The 25882-nt window shown below is 47.2% G+C and overlaps 1 protein-coding gene across 2 annotated transcripts in view; it reads right to left on the bottom strand.

Annotated features, from left to right (window-relative positions):
- The window catches only part of AHRR (aryl-hydrocarbon receptor repressor), a 70311-nt gene that overhangs the window by 13423 nt on the left and 31006 nt on the right, over window positions 1-25882 (bottom strand). For both annotated transcript variants that reach the window (XM_023751812.1, XM_006081438.3), the window contains exons 4-5: window positions 23463-23569; window positions 2537-2626 (exon numbers count right to left, since the gene is read on the bottom strand). In XM_023751812.1, the coding sequence (XP_023607580.1) occupies window positions 2537-2626; window positions 23463-23569 (197 nt within the window). The remainder of the gene's footprint in view (window positions 1-2536; window positions 2627-23462; window positions 23570-25882) is intronic.

The following is a 25882-nucleotide window of genomic DNA, read 5'->3' as shown; positions in this document are numbered from 1 at the left end:
TGGCCTGGTGCACGAATTCGTACACATTGAAAGGAAATTAATTAGAATAAATATTTTAATATTGCTATTCGCCCTTTCTCTATAATAGAAGTGTCAACCAAATTCACAATCTACAATGACAGATCGAAACACACGAGTGCGATTGGCACCAGTGAGAGCTTTATATGTATCGTGCATGCACAAGTCAACGTTTATTTTTAAATTGCCAGTGTGTGTCATATGTACTGGCCGGTCAATCGGTCAGATGGTCAGATAGACGGAAAGTTGGTCACTTAGCCTTTTATATATATAGATTGGGTCCTCCAATTCATGAATATGGCCTATCCCTTAATTTATCTGGATCTTCTTTAATTTCTTTAAAGATTGTTTTATGTTCTCTGTGTGGTTGAGTCCTTACTGAGAATTGGGTGTTTTTCCATCCTGTTGCAGATAGATGGCGTTTTCCCCTCTATGGCTTTGTTTAAGGAAAAGAGTATGCTGACCTCTGAGCGCTGAGCAGTCATGGTTCTCCCTGTGGTTCACATTATTCCCTCATGAGTTTTAGTCGGTGACCCCAAGCTTTACAGAACCCAGAAGGCAGTGGGCTGCCCACAGTTCTCCCTGGGTGCCGTTCGTCATCATCACACCGTAATTATTAACGAAAGGAATGTGTGGAATTACCATGCAAGGTATGAGTCTGCGGCTCAACCAAAACAGGGGACAGATGAACTTAGAGGAGGGCATAATAAAACCGGAAAAGGCATTCCTGACTAAGGCCAATTTGAAGACATTAAACGTGAATTTTTTCAGTTTGAGGAAACAAGGATCTGTATTGTAATAATTAGTGTGGCACGTCTGACCACCCTTCTTCTTTCTTAATCTCCTAGAGCTTGATTCCTAGGAAGTGAGGTCAAGAGGAGTAAATGGTGGGAAAAATGCGAGGAAGGCAGAGAATAATATAACAATTATTCAAATAGACAAAAACATGGCTTTGATCAAGTAAAAGCAGCCATTATTTTAGCTCTAAACCAGCATTATGGAGTTAAGAATAAAAGCATTACTTGAACAAAATCCTCATGCCAGCAGTTATCATCTTTACTTTTTCATGCAAAGTCAACACGCTCCACAGGCGCCGTGGCTCACATGGGGACAGCCTCCCCACTGCTGCCCTGCGCGAGGACAGACAACTTCTTCAATCAAAAAATGGTGACTGAAATATATGCCTAAACCTATGTATTCACCACAAAAAGTGCTGGGCCTGAGACAGACAATGGGCTCAGGCTATGATAGGAAGAATCTGGCTCCTGACTTTATAAATCATTTTGCACAAGGAGCTCACAATAGCACAAAGCTGTTCTCAGATTTTTATGAAATATTTTGCATAAATTAGAGTCGATGCCTGATTTAATGGCATTTGGAAACAATTTCCTTATAATAAAAGGCAAAACTTTTTTTTTTTTTACTTCTAACTCTTGGAGGGAAATAACCAAGCTCCAATAAAACAAAGGTCCAATGACAAGTTCGGACCTGGAACCAAGGCTGCTCTACAGGACCCCTGCCTTGATCACCGAGCCAACGTCTGCGCTAAGACCTCCGAATAACGGCTAAAGAATTCACGGGGCAACTCTTGGTGACAGCACGAAAAGGCAAACCAAACAGCGTCTCTCTAGACTCAGCCCTGCGCAGGCAATTGAGGGAAGTCCATTAAAACTTCACCACCTGGGGGCTGGAATCAAGTCGTGTCCATATTCTTGCCCTGTCCACCAGCGAGGGAGCCATTAACCCCAGCCGTGCCCACCAATCTACTGGGGTGAACAGCACTGTGTAAATGAGGCACCCCAGAGCTTCTGCGATGTACAGGAGGGGACAGGGGACGGGGAGAGCACCAGGGCTAAGCTGGCCACGCCTGGTGCTTGTATTGTTCTAGGAATGAGAGACTCATCTCAGGATCTGGGCATGGTGTATGTCACACACTGCTGAGGGCAGCCAAGGGGAGAAACACTCCAGGCAGCCTCCCCTGTAGTGGGGCTGGTGTGGGGATGCCTCTCAGGAGTGTCACAGAGAAGTGTCCTTTTCCTTTCCTGGGTTTTGGGTGGGACTTCTCATTGCACCTTTTCTTAGAGGAGCCGCCCTTCTGGGTCCCAGCATTTGATGGACCTCAGCTGCAGCTCTTGGCCCCAATGTCTGGAACCACCCCCGGCTGGTCTGCGGCAACGTTCCAAGTGGATTATCTGCGCATCCAAGAGGGCGTTTCCAGAACACACTTTGTCCTGGTGTTTAAGGCATCCATGCTGCTGGCAAGGACTCGCCAGAGCATGACAAGTGTGGGGGCTGTGCCAGAGTCAGCACCATTGCTGCTCTTTAGATTTGGGACACCCTGGACACGTCACACCTCTTGCCGTGACTGAGCCCCAGACGAAGCTGAGGTGTGGAAATGCTTACCTGCTAAAACCTCTGTGATAAGAAAAGCAGACTTTGGAGATGTTTAAACCTTGAAGACAATGAGCATCCACAGGTTAACGGGACCTATCACACGGCAGAGGGAGGGTTTGCTCACCTGGTGGAAGCCCAGGTAGTCCGCGATCGTTGCTGATGCATAAAATATCACCCCTTCCGCACTCACCACCAGAGCAAAGCCGTCCAGGGACTGGAAGAAATAAAAATGGAGTTGGCCTCTAGATACACTCATCCAATCACTCGAAATGAAAAAGTACAAGCATCATTTTGCTTGAGCTTTCAACCTTTTCTCCCCTGCTTTGTAGTCTGCATTCATAACCCCCAGAAATGCTTCCTTTCCATTTATTTATGATCATTTTGCAACAGGTCCCCAGTTAGCAGATGACATGGGCACTTGGTCATGGTTTATGAGGCTCAAGACTTGGGTTCCTGTTCTTGCGATGATTACAAATTTGCTTTATAAAAAGTAAACATCATCAGGACAAGATGACACCCCATCAGTACCTGAAACTAAACACAAGCCTTTCATTTCACCTGTGTGACTTCCTCACGCATTCACCTTCTTCTTTACTGTGTTCTGGTTTTCCTAAAGGGTTTTATCATGAAAAAGCGTTGAACTCCATCAAGTGCTATTTCTATATCTACTGAAATAACCGCATACATTTTTGTTAGTCTATTAATGTGGTGACTTACAGGAACAGATTTCCCGATGAAGAATCACTGGCACACATGGGGTAAACATATCTGATCGTAACTTTATATGCTATGAATTGATTCATTTCACTGGGGAGTTTTTCATAAATGCATGCCATATTTAAGGAAAAGCCAGACTGTACGCTTCTCTAATTTGGGGGTCAAGTACATATAATCATCAGGCATGAGTCGGTCCCCTCCCCCAGCTTTCATTTTTCTGGACCCACTTATGTAAGACGGGGTTCATGTGTTCCGTGAGGGTTTGGTTCACCTCACCTCTTAGATCCTCCAGTTTGGGTGTATTCTGGGGAGATGGTAAGTGAAAATGGGTAGATCTTAGTACTATCTCACTTATTTAATGGCTGTTAGCATATTCAGGCTTAAATTATTTAAATATAAGTTTCGGCATCTTAAAATATTTTGTAACAATGCATACACTTCATTTTTTGTAACAATGCATACACTTCATCTTGATTTTAAATTAGCTTGTGTTTGTTATTCACAATGCTTTTGATTAAATCTGTTATATCTATAATTATTGTGGACTTTGTGTGTGTGTAGAAAAGTAGGGATGTGGCTGTTGTACTTGACTTAAAGTCTCCATTTGCAAAGCAAGCCCTCTCAACCATCCTGCAGTGGCTTCCAGAGCCGTCACTAGTGAAGATGCACATAGGACCTAACTGCATGACCAGTGAGCATTCTATCATCTATCTATCTATCTATCTATCTATCTATCTATCTATCTATCTATCTATAATCTAGTTATTTATCAATCATCTACCTACCATCTATCTATCATCTTCTCCTTCATCATCGCCATCACCATGATAAAGTAAGGACAGCACACACTGTGTGGGTACCCATGGGTGTCAGGCATCCTATGTGGAATGTCTCATTTAATTTCACTTCGCCTCCATGAGGCAGGAACAGTTGTGACTCCATTCTGCCAGCACAGAAGCTGGAGGTGAGGGAGGTTGAGACACCCAGTCAGTGGAGTTCATAAATATTTCAACTTGTATCTTTAAAACACAGACATTTAGAGACTTAAATTAACACTCATTAAGTGTGTGGCCATCCACAGTATATCATAATACTTCTCTTAATTCTTGACAATCTGGGTATTTTCTCTTTTTTAATTTTCTTTTTTAAACCTTTGCCAATTTGCTGAGTGATAAATTATTTTACCATTACTAGGATTTTCATTTCTTTCATTATCAATGAGATTGAAAACATTTCATACAGTTATCGGTAACTTGTATTTCTTCTTCAGTAAACTGTCCATGTAGGTCATGTGCTAATTTTCCCATTGGGGTTTATAAACTTCTAAGAGCATTTAAATTACTGATACTGGATATTTCTAGGCAGCCTAGGATAATGGCAGACACAGAGATCCAATCCCCACACATCTAAAACATGATGGAGAGCAACAGGAACAAGCAAAGCTGAACAACCCATGCCCTCGACTTGATGAGGACACAGGAGACTGGTAAACTTCAAGTTATTTATAAGCAGAAAGGCAACATGAAGTCCCAGTGAGCCTAAAATGACTGTTTCAAAAGGAAAAGTATAGAACCTTCCCTCAAGAAACTAGGGAACAAAGCCAATGAAATCCATGGTAAGTAGAAGGAAAGAAAAGTAAGAATAAGAGTAAAAATCAAGGAAATTTTTCTAAAGCAGTCAAATAGTAAAGGTCATCAATAAAATAAAACTTTGGTCCTTCGAAAGATTAATAAAATTGTAAACCCCTAGCAAGCTTGATCAAGGAAAACACAAATTACTGACACCAGGAATTTTAAAGACTACATTATTACAGATTCTACAAATATTACAAGAATAGTAAGACTGATATTCAATGAAGTAAGCAATTTAAATGAAATGAACACATTTCTTGAAAAACACTAAGAAAAGTCATATAAAAAGAACTAGAAAATCTAAATAGCCCAATATCTATTGAACAAATTGAAGTTGTAATCAAAACTATCCCACAAAGACGACTTCAGGCCCAGATGAAATAAAGATTTTAAAAAATAAATAGGAAAAAATCTAATAAGACATGTGCAAGACCTACATGCTGAAAGCAATGACAGTGCAGAGAGGAGATGTAAGCACACTGAGATATGCAAGTTCCTGATGGAAAGTCCCTCTAAATTAATCTATAGATATAAAGCAATCCCAATCCTATCACAGTAGAGTTTTTCTTTTTTGTAGAAATTGACAGGCTAATTCTAAAATTTATATGGAAATACAAAGGGTCCAGACTCGCCAAAGCAATCTTGGTAAAGAACCAAACTGTAGGACTTATGCTGACTGCCTTCCCGACTGACTCGAAGGCCATGGTAACTAAGGCTGCATGGTGTATGGACAGACAGGCAGTCTTCAGTGGAGGCGCTGGCTCAGGCCAGTGGGGGAAGGAAGTCCTTTACACAGATGTATCTGGGACAACTGGTTACGTGGACGGAGAGAGTGAAGCCTGACTGCTCTCTCGTTCCAACACTTCAACCATGAAGGCATCATTCAGAAAGGAAAGGCCACGGTGCTCATGAAAATACAGTTCTACTCGAGAGGGAAGCAGTGAGATGTTAAAACCAGCCTAAAAACTATTGGGAAGCGAGATGACCCCAGGCAGTCAGGACCTGGTGGCTGTTAGATGCAAAATTAAGTTCCTGATGATCCTTAAATGGAAAGGTGCCATCCAAGTTGTTACCTTCTTCCCTTCCCTTCCCTTCCCTTCCCTTCCCTTCCCTTCCCTTCCCTTCCCTTCCCTTCCCTTCCCTTCCATCTTCTTTTCTAATCCTCAGCCAAGGACATTCTTAGAGAGAGGAAAGGAGAACAAGAGACAGAGGGAAAGAGAGACACAGAGAGAGAGAGAGGTGAAACCTGCAACCCAGGTATGTGCTATGACCGGGAACGAACCGGCAACCTTTCGGTGAATGGGACGATGCTCAACCAACTGAGCCCCACTCTGGCTGGGCTTGTTGCTTTATTTCAATGGTTCAGATCACTTTCCTGACACAGAGATGCAAACACCAGGGCAGTGACTTCACAGTGTGATTTAGACCCTTGTGCTGAGTTTTCTGAACAAGAAATCCCAGCTCATGCCGCACTGCAGCTGCGGTGGCCGCTTTAAATGGTCCAGCCAGAGACGATGACCACAAATCATCCCGAAGCCCATTATCAGCAACCCATCCCTGGACCCCGATGTACTTCTAAAGAATGGGAAGCTGACCCGTCAACATAGGCGTCCGGCACAGTGTCTCCGGGAACTAAACAGACTGTGCTATTTGTCGTTTCAATTTCTGTGCGGCTCCACAGAGAAGTGCCTGGTCCCACTGTCCTAACATCTGAGTAGAGTGGGACGTGCAGTGTCTGCCGGGGCCTCGTCCTACGGGGTTATTCCGGAGTTGTGAATGTGCCACAGTCTCCCCAGGGCCTCTGCTCTCAGACACACAGTATTTCTTAGCGAAAAACCTGCGAAACATTTGAGATTTTCTTGTTCATATCATTTAACAAAAAGACCCGATTTGCTTGGTCTGATGAGTGCAGACAGGACACAGCTCTTACCCTGGCATTTGGGTCAGACTCTGGGACATGAAGCGGGCCGAGTGGAGGGTGCGAAAGCTGCACTATGTGGGTTGTTCTCCTAAACAGATCAGTCCTGGGCTCCAAGGCTCAGCTCCCCTGCCTGTCAATCATTGAGTGTGGATGTTCCCCACAGCTGTGTCCTGGGCCACTTCAGAGACATTTTACCTAAAAATAAGACCGGCTCATCCACTTGCCCCAGCCCAGAGGTTGTCCCTAAGTGCCTTTACCGTTAGCACCTGTGACCACGCTGGGACCCACTACGGCCAGATTTCTGTGTCCCTCAGACCACCAACCCAGCCAAGGCCGTGCATTTTTTATGACAGTTTTTTTTATATTTTATTTATTTTTTTACAGAGAGGAAGAGAGAGGGATAGAAAGTTAGAAACATTGATTAGACAGAAACATCGATCAGCTGCCTCCTGCACACCTCTACTGGGGATGTGCCCGCAACCAAGGTACATGCCCTTGACCGGAACCAAACCTGGGACCCTTCAGTCCGTAGGCCGATGCTCTATCCACTGAGCCAAACCGGGTAGGGCTATGACAGTTTTTTTTAAAAAATATATTTTATTGATTTTTTACAGAGAGGAAGGGAGAGAGACAGAGAGTCAGAAACATCGATGAGAGAGAAACATCGATCAGCCGCCTTCTGCACATCCCCCACTGGGGATGTGCCTGCAACCCAGGTACATGCCCTTGACCGGAATCGAACCCGGGACCCCTCAGTCCGCAGGCCGACGCTCTATCCACTGAGCCAAACCGGTTTCGGCATATGACAGTTTTTTAAACTAAATTTCTTAAATTATGGTACGATATATATACCATAAAACTCACCACTTTAACCATTTTTAAGTGTACAGTTTGTTGGCATCAAGCATATTCACATTGTTGTGCAGCCATAACCACCATGATCTCCAGAACTTTTCCATCTTCTCAAACTGAGACTCTGTGCCCATTAAACACTAACTCCCCATTCCCTTTTCCCAGCCCTGGCACCTGGCCTCCTACCTTCCGTCTCTATGAATTGGACAACTCTAAGGGTCTCACATTCACACAGGATGTATCCTTTTCGGACCAGCTTATCTCACTCAGCATAATGTCCTCAAGGTTCATGTAGCGTATATAAGAATTTCCTTCCTTTTTTAGAGCTGAGTAATATTCCAGTGTGTGGATGGATCACATTGTGCTTCTCCCTTCACCCATCGATGGACACTTGGGTTGCTTCCACTTCTGGCTACTGTGAATGATGCTGCTGTGACAATCGGGGTACCAGTAAGACAGTGAGTGCATTTTCAAGAAGCAAGGTATCTGAGGTAAGCATGACATTCATTCCAACAACACTTTGCTCTTCCCTGCCACTCTGCCTGGGATATAAGAGGTTCATCCGGAGGTTTAAACGCACTGCCACCCTGCAGAGCTGTAAATCTTTGTAAAAGAACAGATGGTGCCCTGGCATGCAGCCTGCATCTCATGGCCGTCCTGTGATGGTTTCAACGTGCTTCATCTCAGAAACCCCGGCGTTCCCGCTCACCTGGACTTGATGGGAACTCGTGCACACATCGTTCCCACCCCGTGCTCGGCGGGACCTGGGCACAGCTGAGGCTCTGGGGCTGGCAGTGATGGAGGATGGAGGTTGAAGGCCTGGGCAGGGAGAACAGGGCTGGCACCATCCACTTCCCAGGTGGTGACAGGGGTGCGCTCCGATAAACCAGGAAAGCTCAATGCCTGGCTCTCACAGGTGCTCAGTGGATGGAGTGCTGTCACCACAGCAGCTCATGCCTGATCAGGAGCCAGCAACAACATCCCAGGATGGGGGACCCTGCAGGCTGCCCATCTAACATCGACTCCATCAGTCCCTTGCAGCCCCTTCCCCAGGATCTGGGCAGAGGTAGGGTGGGGCAATGCTGGGCTCCACCGAGAAGGTGTTGGAAGATAAGGTGTCAACTCTAATAGACTCTCAGAGCAACTATTGGCTACCACAGCAAATCGCTAAAAAGTGAAAACCTGATGTAATCAGCAGGCCGTGTGGTCCAGGGAACATATGCTAAAAGGGCAGTGGTCAGAGTCCAATCACACACGAGTGCTGGACAACAGTGACCTCGAGGGACCTCAAGTCCATCTCCTGGGCAAGCTGAAGGGGTGCAGCCACCTGCAGGTTCTGGGCAGCCCTATCCTCCATGCCCATCAACTTGGGGAGCAGCCCGGGTAGAGGAAGTGGGCACCCGGGCCTGGCACCGGTTCCCCCACAGCTTCTCCCAATGCTGAGGTTGCAGCGTACTGATGTCCTACTAATAATAGTTCAAAGAGCAAAGAAATGCTCAAGGCTTGAGCATATAAAATGCCTTCTTAAAAAAGATTTTATGAGATTAGTCACAACCAAAACAACCTTAATTTTAACTCACAAAGCAGAAATTTAAAAAAAAGATGAAAGACCATAAAATGCTGTTTGCCGAGTCATATGGATTCAATATCAGACTGACTTTCTGGTCCAGAGTCCTCGCGCCAAATACTTTTACACATGTGGGACCATCCTTCAAATATGCATCGCGAGCATTTGTTTGTTTTCTCTCTCTCTCTTTTTAATCCTACAATAGTTTTGTGTGTGTGTTTTTTTTAAACATGGTACATGGAAAATGAGATCACTTTTCCAAGTGGAAAAAGGGATTTGGCCCCAAGCTTAAGGCTGCACTTTTTTAAAAGGGGAAAATAATCACATCTACATTCAATTACCGAACGTCACGCAACGTGCACCTGCCACTTCACAGATAGGGTCTGAGGTGCCCATGCCTCCAGGCCGGCTTGGCCACTGACACTGTTGCCACCCTCAGCCCCTTTTGGGGGAGAAGGGGCATCTGAGAAAGCCAGGACTTCCTTTGGCCAATCCCTTGAATATCCTGATCTCTTCCAGTCCTGTGGCAAAAAAATAAGCAGCAAGCATTTCAGAGATGGATTTGTCAAGGTCATGGCAGAGGAAAAAAAGAGGGAAAAGGAACAATTCTCACAGCCCCTTGTTGCTCCTCCGGAATAAAGGGCAGCGGGGAGCAGAGAAGTCCCCTGGGAGCCGTTGCCAAGGTCACCAAGCAACAACACAAGGCCAAGGCCCGCTAGTCACGCGAGCCAGCGAGCAAGCGGGCACCAACCCGCGGGTGTCAGGCAGCTGGCTCGGCCTCCTGGAGCCAGATCACTCGCTGGGCCTCTCCTCGGCCAGCCAGCGTGCGTGCGAACGGCGTTCCTGCTTGGGGAGCGGAATCACTGGCTGTTTATAGATCCCACAAACAGTACACTCAGGCTTGACTCCCTGCCATGAAGCAGCCACAGCACTTGAGAGCAGTTCCTGAAGGATGCAATTGTCTGAGGGTGAGAGGGCCACAAAGATGGGCAGGTGGGCCCCCAACTCCTCCCAGTCGCCCAAGGCAGCCTGGGCTGGGTGAGGAGGAGACTGGAGGTTGCAACCTGCAGGGGCTTTGGGGAGGCAGAGAACAGGTGGGAGAAATCTGTTCTATGTTACGCTGCTGCCCCTCCCCGTTGTCTGGGGACAGTCGCTGCCTGGTGGGACCACAGGGCAGGGCTGGAGGTGCAGAGCTGAGCTGCCCTCCAGGTACCCACCTCTCCTCCTCTTCTGGTGCAAACCCCAGGCCGGGGGCTCCTCCTACTGTGCCCCTTTCTGAAGGGGAGGCAAATCGCCACCCAGCACCTTCCCTCCCCTCCTCTCCGACCCTTGACCCTCAGCTAACACACACAGCTAACCAGAGGAGCTGGTGTCAGACACCTGCAGGAACAGAGCACACAGGAGCCCGGGAGATGCCCAGCACGTGGGCAGCACAGAGAAGACGCCAAAGAGCTGAGACAAGCATGATTCAAATACAGATATTTGAGGAGGTAAGAAAAGCTACCAGCAAAATGAAACAAGAACAAAAAGTGGTACAAACAAATCAACTGGAAATACTAGGAATGGAAATGGTGAAAGGGAAAACAGCTGAGGGGTTTGGACTGATGGGTCTACCACCCCCTGAGGCAACTGGGGAGGGGGGTGCCAGACAGAATATAAGAGAAGCCGGTCAGGAGAGGACGGTGTAGAAGGGCCAGCACCTGGACAACTGCAGCTCCAGTCGATGAAACAATGACGCAGAGGGAACAAGGTTGTATGAACGACGGAACAGCTCAGAGGGACAGAGCGCAGAGCACCACACAGGTGACATGGGCAAAGGACACAGTGAAATTTAAAAATATCTGCCCTGGCTGGTGTGGCTCGTCCTGTGCAACAAAGGGTTGCTGGTTCAATTCCCGGTCAGGGCCCATGCCCATGTTGGGGGCTCGATCCCCAGGGAGGGGCGTGCAGGAAGCAGCCGATCATATCAATGTTTCTCTCTCCCTCTCTCTCTAAAAATCAATAGAAAATCTTTCTTTAAAAGAAAGAAATGTAAGAACATCAAAGCCAAAGAAAGAATCCCAAAGTTGGGAGAGATGGCAAGAACGAACGGGAATCGAACCCCTCAGGCTGCTCCACACCTGCAGCCACAAGGACACTGCAAATCACGCGACAATATTTTTCAATGTCGAAGGATAAAAACTTTGAACCTAAAATTGTATATTCAGCCCAATTATTATCCAGATGTGAAGGTGTAACAACATTTCAGCACGGGGGGACCAAGGAAGATTTCACACCCAGACCCACAAGGAAGACACTTTGGGGGAATCACTCGAAGAGAAACACATCCGAGCTGCAAGACATGACAAGGATGGCGACCAAATCCCAGTAAACTTTAAAGAGGAGTCTTTTAAAAAGCTAGGAACAAAGACAAGAACCTGTGCCATCCAGGACTCAGCTTCTAGACCAAATCAATGTGCAAGTGGGAGCGGGGGAGGGGGGTGGGGTGAGGGGCAGGGAACCAGAAGACCCAAGCATATGCCGGGGGCAAGTCTTGTTGGGGAAATGCCAACACTGGTAAGTCTAATAAATCAGATAAAACCAACATGAAAAGGGCTTATGCTAAAGGCAACCCGAAAGAACAAAAGCATATGAAAGTTCAATCTATAAATGGGGAGCTAGAGAGAGAAAAGGAAACTAATGAAAGGACAGTAAATGGGAAATAGGAAATATGATGACAGAAATCAGCCCACAAATTAGAGTGATTACAAGAAGTACAAATAGGTTAAAATAACCACTGGGAGAACGTTTGGGGGAAGGGTGCCTCCTGTTCGTCTGCAGGAGGCAGACTCAAACAGAGAAGAAGAGCTGAAAGGAAAAGAATGCAAAAGATGTATCAAGCGGCAAGGAACCCAGAGAAAGCTGTGGACAAACTCATAACAAAAGGGTTAAAGTCAAATGTGTAAGCTCTAAGATGCCCGGGACAAAAAAAAAAAAGAAAGAAAAGAAAAGAAAGGAAAGAAAAGAAAGGAAAGAAAGAAAGAAAGAAGAAAGAAAGAAAGAAAGAAAGAAAGAAAGAAAGAAAGAAAGAAAGAAAGAAAGAAAGAAAGAAAAAGAAAGAAAGAAAAGAAAAGAAAAGAAAGAAAAGAAAAGAAAAAAAAGAGGCATGGGGCACCCCACGCCTGTTGAAATTAGCAGTCCGTGCCTGACCCTGTCCCACAGCTTCCGCTCCTAGGAGCTGTGGCTTGAAGCTCCTGCCCTGCGGTGGTGGGGCTGTTTAGAGGCAGGGGCTGGAACCTCATCCCCTCCTTTGTGGGGCCGGGGGGGGGGGGGGGGGGGAGGAGGTGGGCAGACCAGCTCGCTGAGCTGCTGGCTTACATAACAGCTTGCTCTCCATTTCCCAGGATTCAGACGTCACAGTTGGCTAGCTGCCACGTGTACCTGCCCACCATACACGCTCGCACGCTCGCTTCCCCTCCCCGTCCTAATTTAGCTGTGTCATAATTTTGCTTAAATTGAGGTGCAGTGTTTGTGTTATCACAGACTCTTCTCGGCTGAGCCAGGCGGATGCACGTTGAACACTTCACTGTCCCTCGACAATCTTTGGGCCTAGAGTTAACAAATGCCTGTGTATTGCCTTATTTACACGGTCCCTAACTTGCCCCCCCAAATCTTCCCGGGTGGAGTAAAGCCTTCCCTCTGTAGGTGTCCTGTCCACCATCTCCTGGAAGCCTGCCCCACTCCCCTCCTCATCACCCTGGTTCTGGTGGAGAGACCCTCCTCCTGAGAGGCCCTACGGAGGAGGGAAACCTTTGAGCCCCGGATGTCAGAAGCTGTCCTGATGCCACCTCCTCTCCGACGAAGGAACAGGTGTGTGCAGGTCCCAGGTGAGAAAGCACTCCCTCCAGTGTTTTGTAGGCAAGTCCTCCTGGCGGTCCAGCCTCCAGCGGCCCATGGACGCGTCCTGAACCTGCTCCTCTCTCTGGGAGCACAGAGGGCTTCCCATTGTCCCAGGTGTAGGATTTCACAAAGGCGAACACCCTCATCCTTTCAGCCATTGTGCTAGTCACCCAGTGGGACCTCTGGGCCGGAAACTCGGTCCTCGGTTCTGGGAAGCCTTCTGGTTGCTTCCTTGCCGGTTTCCTTCCCTCTGATCTTTCTGGAACAGATTACTCAGGTCTTGTGGGGTCTGGCAGTCTGCCTGACTTTCTCCTCCCCTTCTTCCCTACTTTTCTTTTACTCTTAGAAAGACCCCTTCAAATTTAATTTCTTTCTTTTTTAAAAAATCATGTTTTTATTGATTTCAGAGAGGGAGGGAGAGGGAGATAGAAACATCAATAATGAGAGAGAATCATTGATCGGCTGCCTCCCACACGCCCCACACTGGGGATCGAGCCTGCATCCCGGGCATGTGTCCTGACTGGGAATCGAACCATGACCTCCTGGTTCACAGGTTGATGCTCAACCACTGAGACACACTGGCCAGGCTCAACTTTAATTTCTGACCCTCCTACATATTTCTAAGTTTTGCTCTCATGCTTTTAATTGTTGATCTCTCTCTCTCTTTTTTTAAAGTTTCTGAATATTCCCTTTTACAGAAACCAGTTTTCATTTTGTCGACCTTCAGTTCTCTCTGAGGAGCTTAATGACATCTTTTTTTTTATTATTATTAATCCTCACCTGAGGATATTTTTTTTTCCCTGAGGATATTTTTTCCATTGATTTTTAGAAAGAGTAGAAGGGAGGGAAGGAGTAGAAGTAGAAGAGAGAGAGAGAGAAACATCAACATGAGAGAGACACATCTATTGGTTGCCTCCTGCATGCATGCAACCAGGCCAGGGATCAAACCTGCAACCTAGGTATGTGCCCAGCGTCCAGGGTCCAGGGTCCAGGCCCTGCTCACCACTGTTCCCAGTGACCTCCATGGCTATTTCTCTTTGGTTTTCAAGGACTTTCTGTGAAATTATGAAACTATCACGAACACTGCCTGAATTCACAGCTTTTCCCTTGAAAATGTGTGCCTTCAGCCTGATCTGCTGACAAGTCCCGCTCATACCCAAGTGCCCACTCACCCCCTCACCCCTACCTCTCACCCCCAGGACCCTCATCAGCATCGTCACCAAACTTTATGTGATGGCTGGTTTTCCTGAAGAGCCAGGACTGCAGCACCCAGACCCAGCTGCCTGCATGGACCTTGATTCCTGGGGAGCATCCTGCCCAGCAGTGTCCCCAGAAGGACCCTTGTCCATGGGTCGCCATCCAGCCTTCCATTCTGGGTGTCATTACTCAGGCCTGTCACCCATGGGTTTCTAACTAGGTTCCGTTTCCTCTGCTATGTGAGATGCTCAGAGGAAATCCTCTACAATAAGGGTTCAGTCCTGAGAACTGGCAGCCAGGCACCCAGCCACCTTCCCGGTTCAGTCTGAGCAGGAACTGGAGGCCTTGGGGACTGCATCGCAGGCCTGACAGAAGCTGCCCATTCCAGTTCCCCCAGCGCTTCGGCTTCGAGGTTTGACACTGAAGCTCTTGGAGAGCATTCTGTGGGACTGGGAGGGTCACTCCACTCAAGATCCTCATCTCTCCTGACAGTGGGACGGCCCCTGGCCCTGCCACCAGCCCCGCACTGGGCCGCCTTGGGCAGGGCATTCTCAGCCCAGAGCCCTGCAGAGTCCCACGGAGAGGGGCGGTGGGGGCCAATCCCTGCTCTGCCCTTCCATAGGATGTGACACTGAGCAACCTATGGAATCACTCAGTGGAGAAGTATCATCCTAAACTGTGGCTGCATTTCAAAGACTCCAATGGCCACAGAAACAACTGTTGCATTCAATAAAACGGGCGCCCGATGCCATTGCCTTGGAAGTAGAAATTAAGACAGGACCTCATTTGTCATACATGTTAGCCAACATGTCAGCTTGGTGCATAAGTCTAACGAAGCTTCCTTAGGAGTATTGAAAAGCAGTTTTCCCAGGCCACAAGCTTGATAGAATAGCAACCTCTATGTTTGGGTGACGATCAACTTATTTTGACACTTAGCAAAAGATTCTTACTGTTCAGCATTTAAAATGTGTTTATCATTTGTACCAATGAACTTTTCTTGAAATCATTAAGTATTGAGGTATGTGTTTAAATCTATTTCCAGTGCCAGAATCTTATCAATATAAGAGCTTTAGAAAGATTAGGTGCCCAAATGTCCAGCACAATACGTGTATATTTTTAGTTTCATACAGAGCTAACAATCCCAGGAACTCTGAACACTCATGACCTTATGTGGTTTTTCCTTTCAGTCATTTCAAACACAGAAAGTAGGGCCTATCTTTGCCTGCTCCCCTTATGTTCACATCTCCCACATTCATACAAGTATACGACAGGTTTGCTCAACTTCTAAAAAATTTTTATACCAAGTCTTGTCTTTCTATAAATCTCACCTTGTGCTGTTAGGGGAAAACCTCCCTTTTGAAAATCTACATTGTACAGAAGCACATGTCTTTAATGTGTCTAGACCAGCCGTGGGCAAACTACGGCCCGCGGGCCGGATCCAGCCCGTTTGAAATGAATAAAACTTAAAAAAAAAAAAGACCGTACCCTTTTATGTAATGATGTTTACTTTGAATTTATATTAGTTCACACAAACACTCCATCCATGCTTTTGTTCCGGCCCTCCAGTCCAGTTTAAGAACCCATTGTGGCCCTCGAGTCAAAAAGTTTGCCCACCCCTGGTCTAGACAGAAAGCCTCATATTAATTTTAAGGTTTGCACGTGGGGTGCGACTTACAGGGAGGGCCTGAGAAAAGAATGGGAGGAGCTAGTAAGTATTTTTAGTAAAATTTGGCGTTTGTTTTGTGCAGAACACAGAATATGCTCTTTAATTTAGTAAATATTTTTTAAAGATAGAGATGCTTTGATATTAAAACAAACAATTCTTAATCATAAAAACAATTAAAAACAATTCTTAATCATAAAAATTCTTGTGGGTTTTTCAGACTTTCTGAAGTTGTTGATCAACTTATTTTTGTTTGAAGTGTGTGTTTTTTCCCTCTTCCCACCCTCTCTATTAAAAAAATATATTTTTATTGATCAGAGAGGCAGGGAGAGAGAGAAAGAGATAGAAACATCAATGATTAGAGAGAATCATTGACTGCCTCCTGCACGCCCCCTACTGGGAATTGAGCCTGCAACCTGGGCATGTGCCCTTGACTGGAATCGAACCTGGGACCCTTCAGTTCACAGACTGATGCTCTATCCATTGAGCAAAACTGGCTAGGACCCACCGTCTCTTGCAAAAAAAAAAAAAAAAAAGTGGGTTTCTGCTAATGAATTGAGCAGACATTTAATATTTTATATGCCAAAAAAAGAAAATTCATATGCGGAGATCTAATCCCCAATATGATAGTGTTACACATGTGTAACTTAATATTTGGATATGTGATAATTTGTTTTATTATGTAATTGATAAAATGGTGATGTGTATTAATGTTAGTTCAACCATATATTTATACTGTCTGGGAAGGTGTGGTTATAGTTCTGTGAGAGAAATAACTTGTCAGTGTTCACCAACCTGTAAAAATCCAGTGCAAGAATTTAACATCTAAATAAATAATAAGATGCATGTTTTAAAAAAAGAAAAAGAAATGCACTTTAAATATAACATAAATGGATTAAAAGTAAGAAGGTGGAGTAAAATATGCCAAGCGAACATTAGTAAAAGAAAAGGCAGAGTGGCTATGTTAGTATCAGGCAAACTAGACTTTAGAACAAGGAAAATTATCAGCAATAAAGAATCATTTTACATAATGATAACAACAGAACAGTCAATTCACGAAGACAACATAACCCTAAATGAGTATGCACCCTCCAACACAACTTCGAACTACATAAAGCAAAAACTGATAGAACTGAGAGAAGTTTAAAAATCCACAATTATACTGGAAAAGGTTAACCCTTGTCTTTAAGGTTGAGACTAGATAGAAAATCAACAAGGATATACAAGATTAGAACATTATCAACCAACTGGATGTAACTGAGGTTTACAGAATACCTCGCCCAATGACAGAGTCTAGAGAGGGCCCACTTACTGATTCATCAATGACCGTCTTTTTTTGCTGTAACATCACATGGCAGAAGGGGAAGAGATCTCTCTGGGGCCTCTTTTATATGAGTACTAATCCCATTGATGAGAGCTCCATCCTCATTACCTAATCACCTTCCAAAGGCCCCACATCTAAACACTATCATATTGGGGATTAGATCTCCGCATATGAATTTTCTGTTTTTTTTTGGGGGGGGGGCATATAATTATTCAGTCCATAGCAACTATCAATGAAACCAATACTTTTATCTTTGAAAAAAATATAAAACTGGTAAACCTCTAATCTAATTGATTAAGAAAAATTTAAAGAAGATATATATTATCAATGGAATAAAAGAGGAGACACCACTATTGAAACTATAGGCATTACAAGAACAATATGGGAAAACCATGGACAACTAACTCTGTATCTACAAATTCAATAAAATAGATGAAATGAACCAATTTGCTGAAAGACCCTAACTACTGAAATTCACACTAGAATAGATAACCTGAACAGTCCTATATCTATTTAAGAAGTTGAATTCATCTTTACAAAAATCTTCCAGCCCTAACCGGTTTGGCTCAGTGGATAGAGCGCCGGCCTGCGGACTGAAGGGTCCCAGGTTTGATTCCGGTCAAGGGCATGTACCTCAGTTGTGGGCACATCCCCAGGAGGGAGTGTGCAGGAGGCAGCTGATCGATGTTTCTCTCTCATCATCCATGTTTCTAACTCTCTATCCCTCTCCTTCCTCTCTGAAATCAATAAAGATATATTTTTTAAAAAAAACAATAACTTCCATTCCAGTTGTTTTCACTGATGAATTTCATCAAACACTTCAGGAAGAAATAATACCAATTCTACACAATCTCTTCCAGAAAACAGAAGAGAAGGGAATACTCTCAACTAATTTGAAGCCTGCATTACCATAGCAAAACCAGACAAAGACATTACAAGAAAGAAAAGTACAAAAATATTTCTCATGAACATAAACACAAGTATTCCCACAAAATATAAGCAAATGTAATCCAGCAATAAGATTTATCTTGAGCATGCAAGGTGGGCTCAACATGTGAAAATCAGACAACAGAATTCATAATATTAACAGAAGAAATACCATGCTCATCTCGATAGATACAGAAAACGCCTTTGACAAAAGTTAACATTCATTCATAATAAGAACTCTCAGAAAACAAGAAAGAGAGGGAAATTTCTTAATCTTATATAAGATAGCTACAAAAAACAAAACAACACAATAAAACAAATGTAAGCTAATATCATACTAAAGGTTAAAAGATTAAAGACTGTGTGGGAGAATATATTCACCAATAATACATAATATCCAAAATGTATAAAGAACTTAAACAACTCAACACCAAAAAAGCAAATAATCCAATTTTTTAAAAAAAAAAAAATGGGCAAAGGACCTGAATAGACACTTCATACAGATGGCCAATAGATATATGATAAGATGCTTAATGTCACTAATCATCAGATAAATGCAAATTAAAACCACAATGAGATATCACCCCACACCTGTCAAAATGTGTGGCTATCATCAATAAATCCACAAATGAGAAGTGTTGGTGAGGATGTGGAGAAAAGGGAACCCTCATGCATTGTTGGTGGGAATGCAGATTGGTGCAGCTACTATGGAAAACAGTATGGAGCTTCTCAAAAAATTAAAAATGGAACTGCCTTATAACCCAGTGATTCCACTTCTGAAAATATATCCAAAGAAACCCAAAACACTGATTCAGAAGAATATATGCACTCTTCTGTTCATTGCAGTGCTATTTACAACAGCCAAGGTCTGGAAGCAACCTAAGTGCCCATCAGTAGATAAGTGGATAAAAAAGCTGTGGTACATTTACACAATGGAATACTACTGAGCCACGAAAAAGAAGGAAATCTTTTTTTTTTAATATATTTTATTGATTTTTTACAGAGAGGAAGGGAGAGAGAGAGTTAGAAACATCGATGAGAGAGAAACATCGATCAGCTGCCTCGATCATGTACCCAGGTACATGCCCTTGACCGGAATCGAACCCGGGACCCTTGAGTCCGCAGGCCGACGCTCTATCCACTGAGCCAAACCGGTTCCGGCAAAAGAAGGAAATCTTACATTTCCTGACAACATGGCTGGACCTAGAAAGTATTATGCTAAGTGAAATAAGCCAGTCAGAGAAAGACAAGTACCATATGATTTCACTTATATGTGGAATCTAATGAACAAAATAAACAAAATAGAAACAGACTCAGAGATACAGAGAACAGACTGACAGCTGTCGGAGGGGAGAGGGTCTGGGTGAAACTGGAGAAGGGATTAAATGAAAAAAACATAAAAACAACCTCATAGACACAGAGGACAGTATGGTGATTACCAGAGGGAAAGGGGGAGGTAGAAGAGTGGAAAGGGGAGATAAATAATGATGGAAGGAAACTAGACTTTGGATGGTGAATACACAATAGAATATATAAGAATTGTACACTTGATACCTATTTTATTAACCAATGTAACCACAGTAAATTCAATTAAAAATAAAAATTTCAGAAAATGTATCATGCAGCCACAATGCACTTGAACTCCAGCCAGAGTCAAGCAGTCATACCATCAATCTGACTCCACCCCCCAGGCCCAAGTTCACAGTTCCTGCGAACATGATCATTTCCGCACTAAACACAATGGCCTTGCAGCCCACCTTACAAGTAGAAATGAAAACGGAGGCACCCTGACCCTGCTCAAAGCTCACAGCGTTGCTCTATTCACATCTAATGTGTGTGTGTGTGTGTGTGTGTGTGTGCGTGTGTGTGTGCACGCACGGCCAGGACCCTCTATCCCACCACATCCGCTCCTGGTTTCCTCTTCCCACCAAGCTCCCAGCCCCAGGCCATACGCAGCACCTGTGCCAAAGTGCTCACTGGGTGGCAGCTCTGTCTGTCTGCCTGTCTGTCTGTCTCTCCTGGGTTCCCAGGGGATCTAAGGGCTTGGAGCCACTGGGCCCAAGAGCCACTAAACTCAGACAAAGAAACACGGGTCTGAGTCCAGCTCCAGCCCCAGCCTCAACGGGGACCCTGGACCAGCCCCTAACAGCTGCAAACCCTGGTTTCTTCATCTTGAAATAACAGGCATTAGACCACAGGCACTCTAAAGTCTGCGCCAGCTCTAATATTTTTATGAATTTTTTTATGAATTAATGCCCTGCCATAAACCTCTCCCTTTTTTCTGGTCTGTCTTCGAGAGATTGAAGATTAGAAATAAAAGCTGGGATTTTCTTGTTATTGTTGCTTAATCTGCTTCTTTTGCTCTGTTTGGGAATACTTTTAAACTTCATGAAGAGTCTCTCACCCAAAGTTTGAGAATCAGCAGGTGAAAGAGGACACTCACCACATAACCTCCCTGACGGCAACCAAAGGAAGCTCCCAGAAACTTCCTGTGGGCCACAGAGAACCATAAACAAGAGGCGGCAGAATGAATGAGGCTTCAAGAACATTTAGAGATCTCATGCTCTCAAATGCGGCGTGGAGAGCACTATTCCGACCTGGCTGGTGGCCAATGGGCAGGATGGGCACCAGGACAGCCTGCAGTGCCCTGAGCAGATGGGCAGTGGACCCGACCCCTCAGCCTTTTCCAAGGAAGACGTCCCACCCAGGAGGGTAGCTCCAAAAACATCCACACACACTGGGCAGAACTCAGAAAATCAGTGGCAGATAATGGGGCTGAGCTCTGCCTTCCCCACTTCCCAGCCCCTGAGGGAGCTTGTGGGCACTCAGGAGTCAGGCCTGGTCCTTAGTTCCTGGGCTTCAGCCTCAGTCAGAGGCCCTGAGGCCTCCAGGGAAGACCAAGCCCCCAGAGAAGAACCACGGGGCAGGGGGTGGGGGGGGGGGACAGGGAGGTGGCGATGCACAGGACAGCCTCTGGGGTGCTGCTCTCTGCAAACCCAGCAGAGAAGCAGGACGAGGGTTGGTGGTGAGGACATGTGTGAACATATGTGAAATTGTCCCCTGAGCTCCACCAGGGAGGCTGGGCACTTTGTGCATAAGCTCCTGTAATTATAGCTCAGAACAAAAGTTTTTAAAAGATTTTATGATTAAGATTTTATTATCTTAACTTTGAACATGAATCATAAAAATGTAATGCCAATTATCTTTGCCAAGAATAAAATCCAAATTGCCACAATTCCAGCTCCAATTTTACTATAGCACTGACAAAAGTTTTTTAAGGAAAAATAATATTTAAGAATTTGCTTCCTGAAAACCTGATAAATACTGAAGTATGGAAGTATTTCCTCCACCGAGAGCATGACATCCTCCCCCCCCCTCCCCGACACACACACACACACGCTGAGGCTGGACCCACGCTCTGTTCCAGACAGACCTGAAATGAAACCCACACTCCCTCTAGGACGGGAGTCCCCCAAACACCCACGGACCCAGCAAACTAGACGGCAAGAATGTACTTCCTCACATATTTTTATTTTTAAAAAAGGAAATAATTTATAAGCTCATTGATCCTCATGAGAGCACACCCAAACCCTTCAACAGGGCAGAGATGTTGGGGGGGGCATGGGGTCCTGGGGGCCATGTGGTTCCTGTGGGGACCATGAGGATCAAGCCGGTTAGACAGCTGATCCTTAAAGAACTTATGAGACTTCTCAGGGAAGCTGCCAGGGGGACCCAGAAAAGCACTGAGGGAAGATGGGCTGAAGAGCTGGGGACAGAGGAGGAGGGTTGAGGGGCTGAGTGAGCCTGAGGGTGGGGCCTCACCTGGTGTCCCCACTTCACACACGCAGCCCCCAGGTGGCCTGGCGCTGCTCTGGTCAGTGAGGCCACCCCAGGCTGGCCATGGTCAGCCACCTGTCCCTGTGGGAGGGCCGAGCCCAGGGGACCATCTATCCTCCCTTGCAAGGCTGCACCCCCCCCCCCCGGGGAGGAGCCGCAGGGACCACGGAGGTCATTCCAGGAGCCTGGGCATCAGGCAGGGAGCAGGGCCCGGGTCTCCTTTCAGGCTCTGCCTGTTCTGGTTGCCACAGAGCAGGTTGGGGTGCAGAAGAAGCGCCTGGAGCGAAGCTGCTGCCAGCATTTAGAGAAGGGGTACTGGACCCGGCTTAAATGGCACCAGCAGTTCACCATTTCTGCCTTTCAGCCATCACCTAACACAGTGATGGCGAACCTTTTGAGCTCAGCGTGTCAGCATTTTGAAAAACCCTAACTTAACTCTGGTGCCGTGTCACATATAGAAATTCTTTTTATATTTGCAACCATAGTAAAACAAAGACTTATATTTTTGATATTTATTTTATATATTTAAATGCCATTTAACAAAGAAAAATCAACCAAAAAAATGAATTCGCGTGTCACCTCTGACACGCGTGTCATAGGTTCGCCATCACTGACCTAACAGATGAACCGAATGTGGGAGGAGAGGAGTCGAGGGGGCTTCACCCGGGGGACGGAACCGCCCACCACATGGGGCTGGGGCATAAGGACCAGTTCTGCTCTGGACGTCGGGGTCTGAAGTGGACACTCTGGGGGGACACGTGAGCCCGGCTCCTCCCGGGGAAGCACCTGGAGCTGCAGGAGCACCTTGGCTGCTGGTTATGGGGCCGCCTGCCATGGGCTTCTCTCCCTGTGTCCCCCACACCCTCCCACGGAGGGACGCTGCCTCCTCCCAGCCCCTGCTGAGGAAGGACAGGCCAGGGCCTGGGGAGCTCAGAGTCCTTGGCCCCAGCGAGGCAGCAACACCCTCACTCTGTGAAACACTGATCTGACACAACCCAGAAAACTCCTCAGCGTTACATCTCCTAAGAAACAGAGCATGGCTCCCCCATCCTGCATGGAAAGGCCCACATGGCAGGGCCAGGGAAACACCCCAGAATCACGGAGGGCAGTGTCCATCTCAGAAGAAAGGGCCGGCCCGGCCCTCGCCATCAGCGTGTAATATCAATAAATGGACCAGCCAGCCGCACCTGCCAGACCTCAGGAAGCTTAATACACAATTTCCTGTCCTTAATTTGAAAGGAAAAAAAAAATCCTGCTTAGTATTTTATTAGGTTTTCCCATGGATAAGTAAAACCAGAGAAGGCAGAATGAAAATGGCTTTCAGATCTGACGCCCGGCCATGGCTGGTCGTCTCTGTCCAGCACTCACCTGGAGCATCTGAGCCCCCAGATGTGTGCTGCTCCCAAGAGATCCTGGGGCTCCATCCACAGAGACGCCTCAGAGCCCTAACTAGTTCATTGTAAATGGTCACAGCCTCAGGGCCCCGGGGAGAGGCCTGTGACCTTGCGTGTGATCAAGGGGTTAAGGGAGCTCACCTCCAGCAGGAGCCTTCCCTCCAGCACGGCCGACCCTCCACAAGGACCACTCTCTCCTGGCGAGGGGGCACCGGCCACTGGCTGGCGCGGGCACTTCTCCTGCAGGGCTGTCAGACAGAAACAGAGCAGTTAGCACCCTCCCCAGGCCCCAGGCCTAGTTGCAAGCTTTTGTTAAGTTGCATTTCTCCATTCTTCACCCCACTGTTCCTCACAGCCACCCTCTTCAGTCCCACACTGACCCATGGCCACCAGGGCGCACTGGGGCAGCTCGGCCTCCCCGGGAAGAGGACAGGGCAGGAGGAACCAGGATATCCGACCAGGGCAGCCAGGTGGGAACAACTAGCTCACATTTGGGAGATCAGGACATCTCGGCTGGGCCTAACCTGAGGACCCCCCCTAACTCTGCTCCCCAGAAACTGCTCTCTACCCACCTCCTACAAACCACTCAGAGCCTCACTGGCTTCAAGGAATCTTGTGTGGAGCAGCCCACACCCCACAGGCATCCATTCCTGCACTGATTGCTCCAGTCCGGGAAGCTGCCGGCCCTCACGTTGCCACCCTGCCCTGTGACGCTGGCGGCACCCTTATGCTTCTCCCATCCCCACATTCCCACCCCCTCCCCAGGTTGGCTCCATCTCCACTTTGGAGGGAAGAGTTCAGACAGACAGACAGACAGATGTCCAGCTCCCTGCTCCCAGGAGCTGGTTAGGGACCTTCCACTGCAGGCTCAGCATCCACCTTGGCACCCAGCAGTTATGGGAGGACCCCGGAGCCAAGAGGACGGGCAAGTAGAGGGGTGCAGTCTGGAACTCAGGGCCTCGCCTCTGTAGAGAGCGGGTGGGGCAGTGCCTCACAGCTTCCCCTCATTTCTGGGATTTGCAAACTGAAGCTACGGGTGATGTCACTGCAACTGAGGGCCAGGGGCCCCGAGGTGGAGCCCTAGCACTTGCTCTGGTCTTGGGATAAAACATAAGTGCGGGCACGTAAATCTCCAGTATTTTCTCTTTCAGAACCAGCAGGTTGTGCTGAACTTTTGCTCCAGGATGCGCTGGTCTGTGCTGCTTTCTTACTCAGGCAGCTTCATCCATTGATTGTGAGGGAAACCAAGGCTCTGCCCTCCCCTCCCCACTGAGCCCCACTCAGACACAGGGCCTGCTCCCCACAGACACCCCCTCACCCCTGTTAGAGAGAGGTGGGCAGCATCTGCTCTGAGGGGGTCCGAGCCTCCAGACCCACAGCGCAGCAGGGCCCGAATGTGAGCTCCAGCTTGAGACACGGTGTCTGACCCTCCTCCCCACAGGGTGGACACACACCAGGTTACCCCTGGGCCAGCAGCCCCCCATCCCACAGAGGCCACGCTGGGCCCCTTCATTAAATCCTCCGGTGCTGACCAGAGTGTCCTCAGGGCAGAGAGCTCAACACAGGGAGGCGGCCCCTGGGAGGATGGGCACCTCTTGGCCACCTTGTGCCATCCCTCCCTCTCAGAAGCTGTTGTGCCATCAGCCTCCTCTCCCACAGCTAATGCACACTAACCCATGTCGCTGCACTGAATACAACAAGAAGGGGACCCATTTCCTCCCAGAAGGCGGGTGTATTCCTGGAGACATGAGCAGTCACCCCTGGGGGGAGGTGGTCCAGGGGGTCCCCGACAAATACGCGAGGCTGTCTGCTACCAGCCACCCTCTCAGCAACCAAGTTCCCACACGGCAGACACGCTGAGCTCTGAGACGTTAGAGATTGTTTTTAATCCCCTCTGGTGTGCACCCTGCTTCTCAATGCAGGTTCAGAAGTCGGAAGGCTCTCTGCTCCCCAAGAGAGACCCAGGAGCAGCCCTTCCCCTGAAGGGACCTCCGGGTCTCAGAAGGCTCAGTCAGTGTGTGTTCTATAGACACAGACGCAAGAAAGATCAAGGAGAAGTTGGTGTGGGAATAAGACAAGGAGGTCTACCCTCCCCCATCTCTCCCCACCCCCACCCCTCCAGGCAGCCCCTACCACCAGGCCTGACTTCCCAGCCCACCCAGATAGTCCTACCAATTAGGGCTTGGGGCTGGGGCTGGGGCTGGGGCTGGAGCTGGGGGCTGGGGAAGGAGCCCACAGTGCCTGGGAGGATTTGGGGCCAGGAGTGATGCTGGGGGTTGGCAGGACCCCCACACTCAGTGCACCCAGGTCACAGGCTACAGACCCAGACCACCAAGACCTCCCGTTCTGCATGATTTCTTTTTGCTTTCTTTGTCACCACCCTCTCCCTAGCTCGTCAGCTCCTTGCCCCCATCCCTCCCCAGCACCTCCCCTGAATTGAGGGAAGGGAGGTTGGGGCTGGACTGTCCCTGCCCTCCTACTCTCTCGCCAGCAGCCGCGGGGGAGGGGGATGCTGACTCCCACAGCTGCGAGGCTGGGGGTGGACCCCAGGCGGTGACGTC

Source organism: Myotis lucifugus, unplaced genomic scaffold, assembly GCF_000147115.1.
Source record: "Myotis lucifugus unplaced genomic scaffold, Myoluc2.0 scaffold_0, whole genome shotgun sequence".
Classification (NCBI taxonomy): Eukaryota; Metazoa; Chordata; class Mammalia; order Chiroptera; family Vespertilionidae; genus Myotis; species Myotis lucifugus.
Note: the sequence above shows the minus strand (reverse complement) of the source record. Positions and strands in the feature narration are given on the sequence as shown.